General features: G+C 48.7%; 1 protein-coding gene across 4 annotated transcripts in view; it reads right to left on the minus strand.

Moving 5' to 3' along the window:
- PDGFRA (platelet derived growth factor receptor alpha) overlaps positions 1-15,801 on the minus strand; it is a 33,815-nt gene extending 18,014 nt beyond the window's left edge. For 2 of the 4 annotated variants that reach the window (XM_090139431.1, XM_090139429.1), the window contains exons 1-9: positions 15,687-15,801; positions 8,353-8,413; positions 6,853-7,167; positions 4,273-4,536; positions 3,901-4,031; positions 2,385-2,556; positions 2,092-2,281; positions 1,462-1,577; positions 849-975 (exon numbers count right to left, since the gene is read on the minus strand). In XM_090139431.1, the coding sequence (XP_089995557.1) occupies positions 849-975; positions 1,462-1,577; positions 2,092-2,281; positions 2,385-2,556; positions 3,901-4,031; positions 4,273-4,536; positions 6,853-7,167; positions 8,353-8,413; positions 15,687-15,737 (1,427 nt within the window). In that variant the 5' untranslated portion in view covers positions 15,738-15,801. Of the gene's footprint in view, positions 1-848; positions 976-1,461; positions 1,578-2,091; positions 2,282-2,384; positions 2,557-3,900; positions 4,032-4,272; positions 4,537-6,852; positions 7,168-8,352; positions 8,414-15,217; positions 15,652-15,686 lie in introns of those variants that run through there. The other 2 variants (XM_090139432.1, XM_031588591.2) reach the window with 2 other exon arrangements.
- Between the last annotated feature and the right edge of the window lie 3,403 nt (positions 15,802-19,204).

The following is a 19,204-nucleotide window of genomic DNA, read 5'->3' on the forward strand; positions in this document are numbered from 1 at the left end:
AAAGACCAGGAATGCTTAAGACCACCTCTGTGAAAAGCCTGCATCGTCCTCCCATTGGAATTATCAGCCTTCTGGTCCTAACTATTGATGACACTTTGAAAATTTGATAATGTAGGCCAGTGGGTTCAGCAGAGATTGATCTTGGTGATGCTAGGTATCCTGTAGAGTTATAGCAGTGGATGGATCTCTACTTCTACCTAAATCCTTCATGCCATACAAGGCTTCCTGAGGCAGGGCTAAGAGGATGACTGTCCCAGGTGGCAGGAGGAGATTTTAGTGCAATGGGAGTGGAGCACAGATGGGAGGTCCCAGGGCTCCTAGACTCCTTCCATGTTTAGTCTCCTTCTCCTTGGCATACACAGCCTCCCAGAGAGAGCTCAACAGCTCCCAGCAGCTACAGAAGGAAATAGTCTAGAACCAGCAAAGCCAGGAACAATTACTACATATGTCTAGAACACTTAGAAGGTGACAATTATAATCTGGGGGGAAATTGTTCAATTGAAAATTTAGAAGCATGCAAGAGTGTTAATGAGGCATCTGAGCTACCTGTGAAGTAGCAGGAGCCCTCAGAATGGAGGGACAGGTACCTTTAAGATCTACTACATTCAATTAATGAAGACAAAGCTTTCATCAAAGTTATATGGATGCACTTTGTATTCTTCTATTGCACATCATCACTAGGAAGGGTACTGAAAACCTCTCAAAATATAAGCAACGTGTCTCTGAAAAAACATTAGAATTATGGCTTACTGGCCCTTGTTGAGGAAAACATGGTACGATAACTAATAACGTTAAGCTAGCCAAGAACAAAGCAGTCGTGTTTTAGATAACAGAGCTCCTCTTCTTACTTTTTAATGTCCTTGCAAACCAGCCATTCCACATCAGGAAGCGGGGTTCCTTCAGCCAAGCACCTCACTGTCTGCCTGCCAGCAGAGCCTTGGTGGTCGTCCATGAGGTCTAAGATCAAGGCTGGAACTGGAAAGGAGTCAGGAATTTGTTAAAACATTCAACAGAGTCTAAAAAAGCAGCCTGGAATCTCAAACAAAGCAGGGCAGGTATTGTTTGTCTGACAGCTTAGTGGCAGCTAGAGCCACTTGGCCAGGAGGTCCCTGTCTGCTGAGGAACATGGGGTATCCCAGGCTGGAGCCATGAAAAGAAAGTGCTGTGTGTATGCCACGTCCTCATGTCATGCTAAATGAGTTATCGTTCCCGCTGTCAGCTGGAATAACTTAGACGGGAGGATAAAGTTTCTTTCTGGCACAAGGCCAGTGCAGAAGTCAAAGCCAGGATTAGAGTACAAGAGCTGTGAGGACTCAGCACACATGCACTGCTCCAGAAACCCCAGTTCACACTTCTCTTATCTCCATAGCTCAGGCAATCCAGTACTCGTTGGTGAGTAAGTGGATCAAGTTTGTGCTGTGGCCCATCGGTTCTGGTGAGCAAGGCTTTGGGAGCCCTTACCTTGTATTAGCAACGAGAAGGTGTATCTCTTAATCTCATCTTCATTTTCAGCAACCAAAGTATAGTACCCGCTGTCTTCTTCCTTGGCCCGGATCAATTTTAGTACACTTTGAAACCTGCAGAAATGGGAGTTTTGGTTTGTATGTTTGTATGTTTGTATTTTGTTCGTATGTTTAGAGCAGGCATAAAAAATCTACTTCAATGCAACATATAATCTGGATACGTGGATATTATAATGTGCTGACACTCAGCATTTCTGGCATGCCTTTGCACTAAAATCATTGTTCAAACAGTAAATAGTTACCAAAACACAACCAAGAAAGAAGTAGGCATTATTATATTCTGCTTAGCTCCAACGAAGACTGTGATTTTTCTGGAAATAGCGAAAGATTATTGGAGTGAAGATTTTTTTGAGGGACTGAAGAGGGTTAGTACCCAGAATCCAAGATTTGTATGGTTTGGAGATGTTATGCTATTAAGCATTACCCTTTAGAGCAGAAAACACAGGATTTTTAAATGTTATTGAGGAAGAAGCAACAAACTGCAGTGGAAAGAGAAAGCAGAAGTTCTCAGGTTTCTAGGGTTTCTCAAGCCAACGTGGCAAAGAAAGATTCATAAGAGTATTTTTACCGTGTTTCCTGGACCCTGTTTGAACTAGTAACAATCTCAGTAAGATTTTCAATCAGAGTCACATTATCCTTCAACCAGTACATTTTTGGAGCGGGGTACGCCTGCACATCGACGACAAAATTTTTGACTTCATGTAGATTGACAGCTTCCAAAGGGCTAAACTGAGGCTCTAGATGAATGAACCCTTTGTCTGTAAATGAAAAAGCCATGCATGAACAATGCTGTGCAGCATTTTTCAAGAAGAGTGTTTTCTAACACATTAATAATTTTTGGACACTGAAATCAGACTATACCATGAACTGTAATGACTACTTTCTTATTTTCCTTAACCTCCTTGGTTGCATGTCGAGCAGTACATTCATAATCCCCTGTGTCTTTCACTGATGCGTCAGGAATGGTCAACGTGTAAACCAACTTCTGCGATGGGACTTTGATATCATCAAGTTTTATCAGACCTTTTTCTTTCTGTAGTTTGGAGAAGGAAAAAAAAAACCTTACTTAAGTAAATAAGCTGAAAATTGAGGATTTATGATGCCACTGGAACAAGAGCAACCATCTAAACCTTGTAGGTCAGAAGAATTGTTTATTCAATCAGGGATATATCTTGAAGCCACAGGCATAAAAGGTCTGTCTATAAAAACAATGTCCTTCTGGGGGCAGCCACAGACCAGTGAGGAGATTTAGAGCTCACATTTTGTTAATATGAAACAAAATATCATGCAAACTTTGGGTGAGCAGCCTGAAAGTGCATTTCACTGATTCTGCTACTTTCTCCTCAGAAAAGCCGAAGGACATTTTTTGAATTTTCCTTCTTTATCTCCCCTAAAGAAGGGTGAAGTTTTATCCCCTCCACCAGACAAAAAGTAAGCATTTATTAGATGCTTTGTCCTCCCTGTTCTCAAAACAAGAATAATTTGTCGGTAAGAGAAGAATCCTGCAAGAGTAAGGATGAGGAGAATGGTCAACCATGAGAGGCTAGAATAAAAAACATTTTGCAGATAGTTTTGGAAGATGGCATATAGCAGAGGCTTCAATGTTTAACATAGAAAACAGAACAAAATCTAAAATCCTTTTTTCTTTTTGGATCTTAATTGACTCAAATACAAGCTGCTATTTGGGATCACGAGTCATTTCTACTGCTCCATGCTCTGAATTACCAGATTTTTATATGGGATGCTGTGGAATTGACAGAGACACTAACCAAATTTCACTGAATAAAGATGTTAAGCAGGTTTGAAGAGTTCTGAGGCTGTCTCAAAGTTTTAAGACTTTCTTACAACATTTTTCTCATATGTTCTTTTTTTGTTTGAAAGTTCTCTTTAGTGAGTAATTACCCTGACTGTAAGAGTCATTTAATTTACGCTGGCACAAGATGCAACTAAGGCTCTGAACTTGATTCCCCACCATTCTATATTATGCTGAAGAATCCAGGATTTAAGAGAGCTATTTTAGAGATTCACACCCTCAGCAGTAGGTGCAGATGTCTGACACATTCCTAGATCTTTCTATTTCCACAATATTTCTTTTTCTGAGCTACCACAAGACCTGAGAGGCAGCATTCCTCCCTCTGCACATGGGCTCCCAGTCACACCTCACCTTCCTCTCGTGCTTTGCATACTTGCTAACAACACTCTAACTTTCGATACCGCTTTCTTCTGTGGTACCCTGAAAGTAAAATAAATTACTTTGTTTTTCTTTCCTCAGCTGTCCTCATTCAGAGCAGAGATTATTTCCAGTCCCACCTTCTTCCTAATAAGTAACTATAAACATCCAAACAAACAAACAAACAAAAATTAGAGAGAGATTTACCACTTTCCCGGGATAATTCCACTGTAAATTAACCACCTCGTTGTCAAAGACCACACAAGTTACTACGATGGTCTCGCCTGTTTTGTAGACAGTTTTCATAGCTTCAATTTCTACTGGCAGCTGTGAAGTAGCTAAGAGAAGAGAGAGAGAGCAAATTTAGTTTAAAGTTATGCAATTGCTAAGCAAGCTAGGAACTAAAAGTGACTATAAAAAAAAAAAAAACCTGCAGGAGCAAGGAGTATCAGAGAAGTATATGAAATAAACCCATGATGCTGGTGCTAATATAGCTCTTACATATGAGAAAGGAACTGGCCTACATGTTATTTCTCAGGTTGTTATTTCTTTTTTTTCCAAATGAAAATAAATAAATACCTCTTAAAATATAGATGAGGAACTCATCGGACTTGAACTCCATGCCTTTAACCATTGTTTTGCATGTGTATGGTCCTGCAAGGAAGTTCCCTACGAAGCCTTGTTTGCTGTCATAGAAAGCATAGACAGGCTTGTCTAAACTGTTAACCAAAGTCACTTCAGCACTTGGGTCACTTGTCCGACAAGGGATAACGGTGGGATCACCTTCTTCTACTAGGATGAACTGGTCTTCTGGTAAGGAAGGAACAAAAGGCATGTCTGGGTCTGTAAGAAATAAGAAATAAGTTTACATCACCTTGTTTTTTTAAAGTCCATGTAGAGGAATTGGATGTCAATGACTATGTATAGGACCTAACTGAAATTAGTACAGTAGAAATCAGTTTTGGTGTTGCTTATATGACTAATGCTATTAAAGTCACAACTTCATCAAAAATACTTCAGGATGCATCTCTTCATGCATTTCTAACATATCTGACATTGCAGTCATGAGACATAGTTAATTATGGTCACAACGTGTGGTTTTCAGACTGTGGTATCCAGCCATAAAAAAGCAAACAAACACCTGGTAATTTTAGTTCTTTTAAAGTCAACAAAATACATGCCAGCTTTCCTATCCGGCCAGTCCAAAGACTGAGTTCAAAACATAATTGCATAACATATCAAACATAAAAAGCAGAGCCCTCATATTATCTGCGCTTGGCCATTTGGAATAAACAAATAATCCCTGCTAGCCTGAAGCTTCTGTGTGAAGCTTTATAATGAAATTTAATAAACAGCAATATAAATCCCTCCAACAATAGTATTTATGCTGCACTGGCAGGCTCTTTGTAACAATAGTCCAAACACAGTTCTCTATCCCAAACACCCTGCCAAATCCTTGTATTCATTTTCCTGACTTAATTTGAAACAGAAACAAGATTCACCTAGTTTAGTTTTCTCTGCGCTTTTAGTGAAACTAGGATATTGTGTGAAGTCTCAAAGTAATCTTCCTTGGCCAAAGTGGGTTGCTGCCACCCATTGCCCTCCTAATTCATTGCAGGAAAAACAATTGTAAAGACAGTTTATAGTGGAAACAGAATCATTCTCTGTAATTTGGAGAAAAGGATATGTTTCTGCATTTATGACATCTTCATGTTTGGTGAGTGGAAAAAATTACAGGGCGTCTCTGCCTTGCATAATGTGGTAGGCTGAAATCTACACGCTCTTCAAAATCAAACCAAAAAACCTCTTCTTGAGGAAATCTTCCATCTCTTGCCTCTGTATCCTTTTACTAGGTGAATTACAAGCCTACTTAACAACAAAATCTTTTGGTGATATGGGTAGACCTGGTTGGAAATTGAAATGCATGTGCCAAAGCCTGAAACCTCTTACTACTTCAAAAATGAATACAAATGTTTTAAGTTTATTGTGGGAAATGTAGAGAAAGTCTTGGAAGAATCACTGCATTCAAATCACACATCATGAACTGTAAAAACTTAATACCACTTCAAAATAGCCTTAAAAAAGCCTCATTATACTTTCCTGCCCTTTTCCCCTTCCACAATTCTCCTTACAGTTTCAGACATCATCTCCTCTAAAACTTAAATAAGTTTTGCAGGATTATCTACAATCCCTTCTTTTCTCCTTCATTTCCTGCTCAAACTATTTACTGCAAACATCATAGCTTGGACTCCTCTGGCCCTGCTCTTCTGCCACTCATCCTCTGCACACCGAGGAAATACTCAGTGCTTTGCCAGGCAGCCAGCTGCAGCTGTCTGCAGTGCCTACCACAATCACAGGAAAAAAAAAAAAAAATAAAAATAAAAATAAAATAAAAAAAACCTATCATTTTTATTTGATGGGTAGCGTGGAAATCCTTCAAAGGAATTTCCAGCCAGAAGAAGGGAGTGAAAGGGCATAGCTGATGATAGGAAATTCTGAAAAGAAAGGATGCCATATCTTCTGGGTCCAACAGATTTTCCACCACTACAGAGAATAGTGGCACAGGGACTAGGAAGGCTGTGGTTGCCATGAAAATTACCAGGTACTGCATGAAATGCTGTATGGAAATACCGTATTTTTAATCTTGCCTCAGCAAGATTGCTGGCCAGCAGCAGCATTTCTTGCTTCTGCCTCTCTTGAAACAGCCACCGCAAGACAGCTCTGCTGCTTTACGCTTCGTGGGCCCTGTGCATGTGTGAGCTTCTCCTTATTCTCAATTTAAATTAAGTGAAGAACAAGAAATGGCCTTCCCCAGGTGGTGACTGCTTCAATGTCTGGCGTGGCACTAATCTGGCCAGCACAAATCCCGGAACATCCACCAAAGTCACCCATGAATGGACCAATTACGCTGTATGACTCCAAATTCATCCTTCTTTAGAACTGAAGCTTCAACCAAAATCGTGAAAACCAGTATAAAGAAAGAAGAATGCGTCTTTAGACTCAGAGGTGCTGGTCTCAATTTACATGTTAGGGAGCAGCTCAGAGGTCATTTCCTTTCCCTCCTTACTGGGCAAGCTGCCCCCAGCAATACGCCTCCCACGAATACCTACAGGGCAGCCCTCCCACCCACCCCTGAGGAGCTGTGGCACCCCCACTTACCAGGCACATAGATGTAGATGTCCTTCCCCTCAACTTCCCCATCCTCCACTTGCGTGTGGTTATAATAGCAAACATACATGCCCGTGTGAGCGGCTGAGGCATTTCCGACTTCGAGCACTGTCACGAAGAGGCCACTGTTGTTCTCCTCGTGTCTGATGTCTATCCTGTGGCTTCCCTCTGTCACCGGGTACTGCCAGCTCACTTCGCTGTCTCCAGAGCATTTGAGTGTGAAATTGGAATTCAGCTGTACAACCATCTCATTTCTGTTGGGAACAATAGTCGGCAGAGGAAGCTGGCAAAGTGTTAGGAGCGGTCCTGGAAAAAGACGCAAATAAAGAACACATGAGCACGCAGCCCATCCTCAGCACGGGGATGGGAGAGGAGGCATTGAGGACCCAGAGCAGGCACCTTTATGGCCATTTCAGACGTGCTGACACCCCAGGAAATTTGCCCCTGTTAAAAGCCAGAGCTGTTCCCAGCGGAGGGCAAATGGCCTCCCTTTGAAATGCTAAGCAAGGGGTGTTTGCTTGCAGCGTTCTGTTTGGCAAATCCAGAGGTGAAAGACAGAGGGCGAGGTTAGAGAAGGCTCCCAATCCACACCTCGGCTTCCTGCCCCGAGGTGGGTGCTGCTTTTTTGCCCTGGCTGCTGGTTCGTGGGCATCGCAGGGCTGCACGGCCGCTCCGTGCAACACGGCGAGGAAGTCAGCAGTCAGACAATTTTCGAATAAGCTCGCAATCGAAAGTTAGAAACCGCTTCCCAAAGCCAGCACCTGTGTTTTACATCTGGCATCTATTTCTGCAGAGGGATGGAGCAGGGGCTTGGATCCAAAGTTTGTGCATCAGGTCTACCTCTAGCCAAAGCGTACAGAGGGTTTACAGCCAAATAAAACTGTATTTCGCTGAACTAGATGTTGTAGATGGCACCTCTTTTCAGATGCAATCTATGTTTATGTGATCAGATTTGCAAGCATAGGTAATTTGAAGGTGGGCTGGTGCGGGGCCAAGTCCCAGAAGGAAAATGAGGTCTACACCCACAGTTCCTGAAGGAAAAGAAAGGGGAATTCACCGGGGAAGCAGTGTGAAAGTGAGCTCTGCACAACAAACCAACGCTGGGAGCCCAGACGTTCTTTGAAACCAGTTTCCCACATCTGCATGTGTTATCTGAGCCTGCAGGGCCCGTTCTATATTTGGCAGCCCTGTGGCAAGCCTTGCCCTCCCCTCCCAGCGCCATGCGTCCTGCAGATGCGGGCAGCTCTGTGGTGGGGACGGGGGTGCCGGGCCCACACAGGCAGCCTGGCCCGTGCCGAGGTGCTCCGGCATGGCAGGGCTGGCAGCTGGAGCTCTGCCTTCTCTTGGCCTACCAATAGGAAGGGCAGAGAAATAGAAGCTGGAGGTGGCTGGCCAGCCATTTGGTGTGTGTTAGTGTAGACGTAGCGAAGGGGAATTTAAACGTGGATTTACGAAGGAGCAGGGATGGCTTAGAGGAGTGAGGGATATTACCTGTGAGAAAACATCCCAGGATCAGGAACGTCCTTGGGGGAGTACCCATAACTAGCGACAACTGAAACAGAAAGAAGGCAACAGGGAGCCAGTTAATAGCTACAGCAGCTTGCAGGATCCCTCGCTGCTAAAGGCAGGCACATCCCTGGGGCCCCACTTGCACGCACAGCTTGGTGCGGTGCATGCGGCTACGTGGTACTGGTGATATGGCCAAGGAACCACGACTGCTGCTCCTCACCCATTCTGGCCCACCCCACTCCTGAATTCTGGAAACAGAGCCCAGAGCTGGCACTCGCAGCAAACAGCCTGCACACAGCCTGCTGCCACGGCATCCGGCACAGAGCCCAAAGAAACACCCTGCCCTGATGCGGGGTCGAAGCTGGTGAGAGTACAATGGCTGTGTGCTGTATGCATCCGAATTGTTCCTGCTTGCAGCTTTTTTGGGGGGAGAAAATGTATAGCATTAAAACCTACTTTTATTATAAATCTCGCAGTTGTGATATTTTTGTCTTACCATTGTACACATGTATATATATAGCTTACTGAATACAATACAAGACAATAGTGTTTATTGCTTATTTAGCAAGAATTCCCTTGATTGAGAGACATACTATTTAAAACATATGCCAACATTTTCTGATGGAATAAATACCCAATGGACTGCAGGCCTGCACTGCCATCACTGAGCGGCTCTTCTCCTCTGCAGTATGAAGAGCCATACATCATACGTGATAATTTCAGCTTTCAAACAAATAGTCATAAAGCATCGGTTGTGAAGAGGCAACAACGACATCAAGCACCACTGTAATTTTTGTGCAGTCTGAACCTATTTCTACTCGAAGCCCTCAAGCAGACTGCTGGATGTTTTGCAAAGAAGCAGCTCCTACAACCCCTGCTCCCATTGAGATCAATGGAGACTTCTGTCGATTTTAATAGTAACTGGATTTGGCCCAAATCCAACATGCACTTTAAAAAGACTGTGCAGAACCCCTAACCTGAAACATGGACCAAGGAGTAAAATAAAGGATGATGTGTCAAAATAGAGATGACTTTTCAAAGGTCCCAGAGAATTTTAATTCATCCTCTGGTTTTCTGCTCCACAGTTCTGAGACAGGAAAGCACATAGGTGCATTCAGTCATTAAAGCAATGCCAACACCATATGGGAGCAAAATGACTGCAGCATGCCAAGGAGTGTTTCTGAACGAGACTTTCTTTCCTCCTGCAACGTGTGGTGCAGTCGGTGCTCCTTTGCAAAGCAAAAAGTATCTGACACTGATCAAACTGAAAAGTCTCAGGAGCAGAATTAGAAGACTTACAAAATACCAGTCCCCTAAACACGTAGAAACAACCTCGGAAATTCAGCTGACAACATTCCAACAGAGACAAGCTGTTTTGCCCCATTCTTGAATTAGCAATAATTGCCATGTGTTTATGTATCTGTCTCCCATTGATAGCAGATTCTCCGACATCAAAGAAGTTCCTTCGTTTCAGCCTCTTTACTTATTTTTCATCACATTTATGTATTGCAGTATTTTTTCTGATAAAGTAACCCGCTGTAAATCTTCAAAGAATTCCCGTAGTCAGCCTTATTGATATGATTTCTAAGCTCCCAAGCAAGATCCACAAGACAATGTTACCCCACTGTCTGCCAGTTCTCCTTCTGCCCCTTCTGTCAGGAAAGAGCAGATCTCTCTCCCCAAGCTGTAACGTTTTTCCAGGCTAGTTAATGCAGGGGAAGCAGCACAGGGAGAGAAAACACAAAGCTAACTCGCCTTTGACACACAAACCTGCAGAAGCTTTGCTTAAGCAGACTTACTCTGCTGTAAAGCTGTATGAGGACTGCAGCTCTGTGCTTAACCTGGTTTAAGGACAGGTGATGGCATTTCCAATGTGCTTTTTGGTATCTAAGGTCTTAGATTGCCATAGTGTTCAGTAAGACCTGAATGCCTCAGTCTACCCTTGCAGCTTAAAATAACACAAGAATTTACTGAATTTGCATTTCCCAGCAGGCTATTCTTTCTGAATCCACAGTTTTGATCTTGCCCTAACGACCCGTTAATCTAGCAAAGCCCAGCAAAACCCAGTGCAATATTTATTCACTGTGAAAGACAGAATAGCCTATTAAGGACTCATCATCATCCATACTCAACATCTGTTTGACCTGGATTAAATTACCTTGTGCATCAGACTCACACATGCCAAAATCATGGGTTAGCATAGGCACAATTAACACCTCTGTTTTGGGCAAATGAGAGTTTCCTCATACCCACTCCAGACAGAGATGCTTAGCATTTGTTGCTATCTACCAACACCTTTTTTATTTTTTCTGCACTTACTTGGCTTTTTTACCTTCTTCCTGGCAGGGAAACCCTCCTTGTCCCAAATTACCCACATTTCAGCCCCAAGTAAACACACCAGGGTCCATTTGTAGCATCACCACATCAAACCACGAGTTGCTGTCATCTTGGTGAAGCCATAAATTTATGGAAGTGTTGTCAGTGCCCATGCAATGTAAGTTTGAGCCAACCTTGATTCTGTGCATAGCTTGAACATGTTAAAATAGAAAACACAGTGAAAGCGCAGTGATGCCATAAGGGGTTTGCCACGCTCACAGGAGTGGAGGCTGATTGCCCAGGGTAAAGCAATCACCACATCTGCCCTAATCACTGGGCTTCAGAAGGAACTGGCTGTAAAGCTGGTATCTTTGTTGTACGCTTTAACGATAAAAGAAAGTCAGGAAAAGAACATCAGAAGAACTTTTATCAGCAAGGAGTCAATCTTCCGAATCCTCACTGCCAAGTGCTGGCTTTCTGCCAGGAAGGATTTCACTGACTGCCAAGCAGAAGACAAAGTAAAATCAATATCCAGAAAGCTGATGGAAATGTGTGTTTAAAAGATGATGATACTCCTAGGCGATTCTTCTGCTTGACCTAGAGGGAAAGCAGGATGGTGAAATAAAAAGACCCAGCAGTATATATTTTTTTATACTGCAGTAAATCAAACAAAGAGCTCATTCAGGTCAGAAAGCCATCCCATCTACCGGGAGCCTGGAGACGACAAAACTCATTTCCCGTCCGCTACCGAATCGCTGCAGTTCATCCTCTTCGCCACACGATGACAATGTTGATCCACGTTGACAAACCAAATCACCCGTCCAGCAGAAGGAGATGCTGGTCTCCAGCTCAGCAGCTGGAACCCAAACCAGGTCTCCTACAGCAACTTAAAATAAAATTTCTTATATCTTAATTTCATGCGAATTTGACGATTTTTCTTCTTTGGGAAAAAAAGTTTCTGTTGCTCGTATTTACGTAAATTATACGATGGTAAGTGAATTGCATATCTTGGCATGTAATGATGTGATTATCCTTGTTGTGAGATGGCTGGGTAATTTCAGGGGAGATTTTGCCTGAGTGGCAATCTGTCCTTCTGGGAAGTCTTTTCCAGCAGGAGCCACGGCCAGCCCAGGAAAAGAGGAGAATGTTTCCTCCCTGTGGCATATACCACTGATTGAATGTAAATATTCAGTCGGGACCTCCTGAAAGTTTTCTTGGTTTGCAGTTCCCAAATTACAAACTCAGTTCTCTGCAAGAACAGAGAAGCCCTGCAGCGCAAACAGGAGGATCTGAAGGTTTCGCTGGGGAAAGACACAAGCAGTGCAAGAACATTTCTTATTTGAAAAATCTGGCATAAATGTTCTCCTCAAGCGAGGTTCCTTTCACAACCCTCTGCAAATGTTTGCCTCTAGCATAGCCTGCACATCTCTTCTGAGCTACACGGGAACAACCACACACCAAGCTGAGCCCCTGTTGGGCTCCTACAGCATCTTAGCGCTATGCAGGATACCTAGAGAGTGCTGGAACCCTGTGAGCCTCCTGGTCAGCCCCAACCCTTCAGCCTAATCCATTGGGACAGACCCCACCGGACTAGGAAATGACAGTGGAGAGCTATTCACAACATCTGAATTCACAGAAACGACTTTCTAGTTGGTCCCAGAAGATAGACATGACAGGCATTTCCAAGAAATGCATCTCATTTAGGTTTTCAGGTTCGGGAACTTCAGAGAACCCCTCAGATCACAATGTAGGTGCTCAGAAGCACAGCAAAAAACAATCGATTTCTGTCCACTGCAGAAGCCAGGAAGCCTCACCATTGCAAGCTTTTCCCTTGGGCGTCCATGCAAAGCCTTATTGACATGCAAGAGATGAGTCAAGCAGGAGAGCAAGGCAAGAGGGAGAGACAGGACAGCTTGCTTACTTGCTTGCTTCTTTGAAATTACCAGCAATTTTTGCCAGTACCAGAAAAATGACCACTCAGAAACTATACTTTAGTCTTTAAAACAAGAGAAACAAATATGTCCCAACAAAATTTGCAGTGTTGATATACAAGAGTGATGCCATTTTGGCCATGATGACCTAAAGATACAAGAGAGGGGAGGTTTCTGTAAGGTTATCCGTTTCACCCATTTTTAGACCAATTGGTACCACTGGGAATAAGCAACGAGATCTGAGCTACAAGCCTTTTTCTATCTGTATAAATGGTACTCAAATCCCAGCTTGATGTTGCGGTACCATGGAGATGTATTCATTTAAAATATTTATTGCTTTCTGCTTTCCTGAAACTTAATATCCGCGTATTCCTCTCACAGCCACATGAAGGTTTCCAAGACACCAACAAATGGCAAAGATGGCTCCGGTGCCACACCACGAAGCTTCTGCCCGTGTGCCTTGGGGCAGCACTGGGACAACAGGCTCATTCTGCAACAGGGGAGCCCGCCTGCAGGCTGGGAGATCTGCTTTGCTTGCCGACTCCTAATTCCCACTGCTTTGTGCAGTCTCGTTTTTTTCAAACTTTTTTTTTTTCATGCGTCGAGGTTGGCTAAACTGCTGTTTAGCTGAGGGCTCTACAATGCTCTTTGTTAACTGGAAACTAAAATAGAAGAGCCTTGCTGGGAGATCTTGCTCTATCACTGCTAGATCCGAAGTTAAAAATCAGATCTCCACAGTTGGGATCTTGATTCGCCAATGAGAGAGGGACCACTGATGCTCTTCTACTTGTTTTGATCCTGTCTCTGGCCCCATCCAGGCAATTTGCTGGGCTCCACACCAGCACAGAGAGATGCTGAGGGTATCCTCCTTTTTCCGGGGTGCCGCACGGTGTCCCCACTCCCCTGAGCCGTACCAGTTGAGGGAGCTGTAGCGAGAGTAGGCAACACCAGCGAGATGTGGAATAACCGACCGCCCACCGTCTCCCAGTGGGGAGGCAGCGGGGACACTCAGTCGGCCAGAACGGGGTGGGTTCATACTTTCCAGCCCCCATTCTCGGGAATTCCCCTCCCTCTGTCCGCAGGGAGCTCGAGTGGTCCCCGAGGGGGCGGGTAGCAGGGTGCCCCCGAGCTTCCTGAGCTCCCCGCTCTCCGCTGAAGCTGCTGCGGATCAAAGGCTGCCGGGACACCGAGCGGACCTTGCAAATATGGTAACTCCAGGCCACTGTGCTGTTTATGCAGGAAACAATAGGAAAGCCTTTGCCAAGCCGAGCAATTTTTTTTTTTTTTTTTTTTTTAAACACGAGGTAACTAGAAAAAAGCAAAGCAGGACGAGAGGGTAAGGAGAGGAGCAAACAGAGCCGTGTTTTCCTGCCCCGAGGTGTGCTGAGCTCCTCTCCGCTCTGTCAGGAGAAGCACGGACCCCCCGTGCCCCGGGGGATGGGCTCTGTGCCGCGGCCCGGAGAAACGCGCCCGCGGTCCCGGGACGGCTCCGCCCGTCCCCGCCCGTCCCGAAGATGTGCTCGGGCCGTGCAGCGGCGGGCTCCTGACGCCGGAGCGTTTGCGAGAATTGCGCCGAAAATGCCGTCGAGGGGCGCTGGAAGGGGGCTGGGGCAGAGGGAACCCCCCGCGGCGGGTGCTGCTGCCGCCTCGCTGGGTCTGTCGCTGCTCGCTCCAGAAAAAGCAGTCCGAGTCCTGTTCTCTGGAACGGCTCCTGGGCTGCTGGGTATCCGTCCAAAAATGTTGAGCAACGCCGCAGCCAGCCAAAAAGCCATTTCCTACTCGCTCCCAGGACTTTTCCAGGGGACTCCAGCCTGGCAGCGGCTGGCAGCTCCGCAGCTCCGCGCTCCAAAAATCCAAACGGTGACCGCAAAGATTTCGAACCCCCGGGGTTAGGGGCGATGGGCTCCGGCCGTCCAGCGGGGCGGCGGCGGTTCCGTTGCGAGCGCGGAATGGAAGCTGGAAGGGCTCCAGGTACCCGTCCTGCCCGAATTCAGCATCTTCCCTTCCGCTGAGACGTGTAAAAAAGACGGGGCGCGCGGGGACGGGGCGGTTGGAGACGTGCGCGTCCCGTCGAGGGAATCGGGGGAATGGGACGGGGGGTGAGGTGGGGAAAAGGGTGATCCGAGGTGGTGAAAAACAAAGGGTGGGGGAAGGGAGCGGGTGAAGGAAGCGAGGGCAGAGGTGCGGATGCGAGAAGCGGGAGAACTCTGGGCGCGCCCCCGCCTCACTTCGGGACGCGTTCCCCCGACCCCCCGAGGCTCGCACGGCCGCTGCCCGCGGAGCCGCGGCGGCAGGAATGCGGCGCGGTGGCCCCGCCGCGTGTCCCAATGTGTTTGTCATTAATGCTGCCCGCGCCGCTCGCCCCGCCGCAGCCGCCGCCGCGCCCCGACGGCCCGCGGTCCCGGAGCCGGCAGCGCCCGCAGATCCGCGGAAGGCGCCCGACTCAGCCTCGCTTGGACAAAGCGTCGGGGAAAAATGAAACACCAACAAATAAATGCGTAGGGAGAACAAAAAAAAAGAGAGAGAGAATATATATATATATACCTGAGAAAGGAAAACAAAAACAAAACAAAACAAAAGGTGGGAAAACTGCTCCTCACCTCTTACCTCCTCCTTTATAACGCGCAGATTCCGTCCTGCAGATTGTAAAATATCCAAAATATGTCCACGGCTTTTGTGACTCTCCCCGCTCAGGCGCGCTCCCTCCCGCTCGCCCTCCCTCCGGCTCCGACTGCAATGGTCTCACAACCCGCGTCCCGTAATTGATTCAATGTTATAGTCCATCCTTCCAAAACTAATCATTTGCTTTAAGTAAATAGCTGTCAGGAAATGAAGCCCCCTCCGGCCCCTTCACAATAAGAGCCGCCCCGGCTCGGCCCGCGCCCCCGGCCCCGCGGGCGGAGGCTCTTACGCAGGCAGGGGGACAGCCTCAGCCTCCAGCCTTCCCCGGCCTCGCAGGGGAGGGGGCGGCCGCCATATGGCAGAGGCGAGGGGGAGGGAGGGGGGAATCTGAGCGTTTTGCACTGCGGGGGGAAAAAAAAATCTATAAGAAAAAAAAAAAATAGTTACATGTAAACTCCGAGTGCTCCCCATGTCATGAACGAGCCTTCCTCCTCGCATCCTCCAGGACGGCGGGGCGGGCCCGGTGGCCGCGGGCACCGTGTGAGGCTGCGGCCGGGCGGTTTGAGCTGGAAACGAATTGGCGGCTTCCTCGTGTCCTTTGTACGCGGCAGAGCGGGGGTTCGGGACGGAGCGGGCGGACAGTGCGAGGCACGGGAGCATGAGGCACTGACACACGGGGGGCGAGACGGAGCCCTCGTGGGTATGAGTGAGAGCCGCAACGAGAGGTAACCGCCGCCGGCACGTCCCGAGCCCTGCTGTTCCGACGGGACCGGGACAGCTCTTCTCTCCCTCTTTGGTTCGCTCCTCGCCAACAGAGCCCGTCCCGTCTGAGGCCGCTCGGGGCGAGCTTTGATCCCCGACGGGTACCGCCGAACCGCTATCTGCTAGTGATAAGCGGGAGCCGCTCCTCCCGCGGGCACCGAGCGCGGCGGTGCGGCGGCCGCGGGCAGAGGGCAGTGCTGCCCCGAGCACGGCGCTTCCCGGCCTCCCCGGGGACGGAGGGCATCGGAGCTGAGCCCGTGTCTTCGCCCGCCTCTTGCTCTCCGTCTGACACCTCTTTTTTCCCTCTTAACATTAAACAAAATTTGGTCCTCAATTTCCAGCGACAGGATGCTAGGCGGGTTTTCTCCGTCCTATCCTAAGGCTCAGCCTCCGAAGCGAAGATACCCCGAATGTAGCGAGAGCAAAACCGAGGCCGCCATTCCCGACGTGTGCGCGGGGGCTGGGGCTGAGCACCCCGGTGCGGCTCAAGGGGTGCCAGCCTCAGGCACGCTCCGCTCCGGGGCTTCCCCGGCTTGGGGGAGCTCACGTCCCCGCTATTGGTTCCACATGTTTCTGCAGGAAACCATCGGAGTCGGATCTGCGAGTGGCTTCTGCTCGGAATGCTAACAGGATACCGGAATGCTTGTGAATAAACAACGCTGCGAGTGAATCAAAAGCATAGGGGAAAAATAAGGAGCAAAACAAACCAGTACACCCGGAGATTCTCTGCCTGGGGGCGAACACACGCAGCAGCCCGACCCTGGAATTTGAGTTGGAAAAGTCCCATCTGTGGAGCCGAGGGCTTCGAGCACCGCGAGGATGCGGCCGTGGGCAGCGCCTGGGAGCCCCGCGGAGACCCCGCGGACGTGCGGGTGGGGCGATCCCCGATGGAGCATCGCCGGGATCGGATGCGATGCGAAAGGCGCTCTTGGTAAAGGAAAGAGCAAAAGGAAGGGGAGAAGGCGCCTTCTGGTTGCAATTACCTGCCTCATTTGAATAATACCTTTGTCGTGATCATTATCGAGCATTCGTTAACGGCTTCCATGTGGGATCTCACAAGAGCGAGAAAAGAAAAAAAAAAAAAAAAAGGAATTTGGGTCTGATAAAGTGGTCCGCGGGGCCGGGCCGAGGCCGGCCGTACCCCTTCCCCCCTTCTCCCGACGGGGCTCCCCCACGTCCACCACCGCAGAGAAAAGGGGCGAGGGCCCTGACCACGGGAGAGACCCTCCACCTCCCGCCTCGGTCCCGTCCGTCTGGCGGCGGTGCCTACGGGTTGGTCCCGCGCAGGAGGGCCATGGCATTAGTTAACACAAACCCCCGAGGACGGCTCCCGAGCGCTGCCTCCCGCCCCGTGAGGCGCAGGGGGGTCCCGTCCAGGAGGCGCGGGGTTACCGAGAGGACAGGCTGGGGGCGGGGGGATTCTCAGCACGGCAGCCCCCTCTGCTTTCCCCTCCTCCCCCGACGTGCTGCCGCATCAGGCATCCCGGAGCGTGTGTTTATGTGGCAACAGATGGGAGCTGCACGTTCCGAACAGCACCGTGGCGCCCGCGCTGGGGCCGCTCCCTCCGTCTGCGTCCCCGCCCCGCACCCAGGGTCTCGCTCCGGCCTCGCAGCGCCCATGGGCCCCGACGGGGCGGCTCGCTCCAGTCCCGCCCTAACAAAACATTCACCAAAGCGAGAACCCTAGTACTGTGTAGGGCAGCTCCAACCTGGCGCAGAGAGCCGTCAGACCTCCAGAGAGGGAGAAAGCCGAGCGGCCTCTCCTCGGTTGTCACTACCAATCTGTGCTCACATCTATCACGGAGAAAGGAAAACGCAGCCGCCAGGGCCGCCTGGGGCAAACGGGAGCAAGGCGCAGGGATGCGTCGGCCCCATCGGGGCTGCTCGGTCCACGGGAGTTTATCGGGAGGTTATTTTTTCACTCTTTCCACAATTCCCCCATTCTGTTTGTTCGAGCATCATCTGGATCTGCATAGCGGAGATTCGGTATCTCCGGGTGGGCAGTAGCCGGAGAAAAGAAGCTAAAGGCAGCTCCCCGGCCCCAACCTCCCCTCCCCACCTTTATTTTGGTGTTTAAGGTAGCTCCCTGTGCCCACCGTGCTCCCACTAAGGCCGCTGCTGCCGCGACGTCGAATTGTTTTGCTTTCAGTGTTACATTTGGCTTTCGACATTAGAAGTTGCCAAAACAGCCGGGAAGGCTTTATTCATTGTGATGAAGAAAAAAAAAGAGAGAGAGAGAGAGAAAAGAAACAGGCTTTGTTTTTCCTTCTGCTCCCGCCCTGGCGTTCAGGCCGGGGCAGAATAAACAGGCTGCTCCGGTCCCAGCCTGGCTCAGGGTGAGGCAATGCGGCGGAGAGGTGCAGCAGGACGCTAGGGGGCACCGCAGCCCGCGAGAGGAGCGGCCCGACCCAGCCGGGAGAGCGGGCACGGGCAGCCCCCCGCCCCCCGCATTAGGGAGGGGGCAGCGCTGGGTGCGCGCCTGTGGCTCGCAGCTGGGGCTGATTAACTCATCTCTTAAATAGCACCCGCTTAAGCAAGGTTTAGAGGGGTGGTGTTTGCTTGGTTTTGCTGGTCTTGGTTATAGGGCTAGCGGGTTCGGAGAGCAGCGCGAGGGCTTTATCCCTGCGGGTCCGGCCCTCAGCAGCTCACGGGTTGTTGGGAAGCGGCAAGCAAAGCTACAAGAGCAGTCTCTGCCCCGCTGCAAATGAGATGTTTTCCCTCCGAAATCAAAGGACATCCTCTGCTTGTTCAGCCCAGGTTTGGTTTTGATCCGTAGGTCCCCAGACCATTATTTTTGCTCTTGTTCTTTGGAAGTGTAACAATTAAAGGTTTGCAGTAAGGTACAGGTACAGCTGAGCCAGGCTGCTCTGTTTCTGGCTCCTTTTGGGGTGGGCTTTATGCCTCCAGGCTGCTGTGCTCAGGGCCTTCAGGTGTACCCAGAGGAGCTGCCTGAGGCAACACTGCCCTTATGCTGGACACAGCTAGCCTGGGTTTGGGTCCTTAGATGTGCCTAGACTGCCCATGTCTACCACGTGTTCCTTGCATGGGCAAGGAAGGACTGCAGCAACTGAGCACCATCAGGTGCCCAGCTCTGGAGGGCACCATTCCATGGTAACTTTTCCTCAGGTACTCATCTCTTCGGAACAATCTGCTGTAGCATAACTGAAGCTAAAGCCACAGTTTCTGAGTAGCAAGTGACTTTC

This window comes from Phasianus colchicus, chromosome 4, assembly GCF_987193195.1.
Source record: "Phasianus colchicus chromosome 4, bPhaCol1.hap1.1, whole genome shotgun sequence".
Classification (NCBI taxonomy): Eukaryota; Metazoa; Chordata; class Aves; order Galliformes; family Phasianidae; genus Phasianus; species Phasianus colchicus.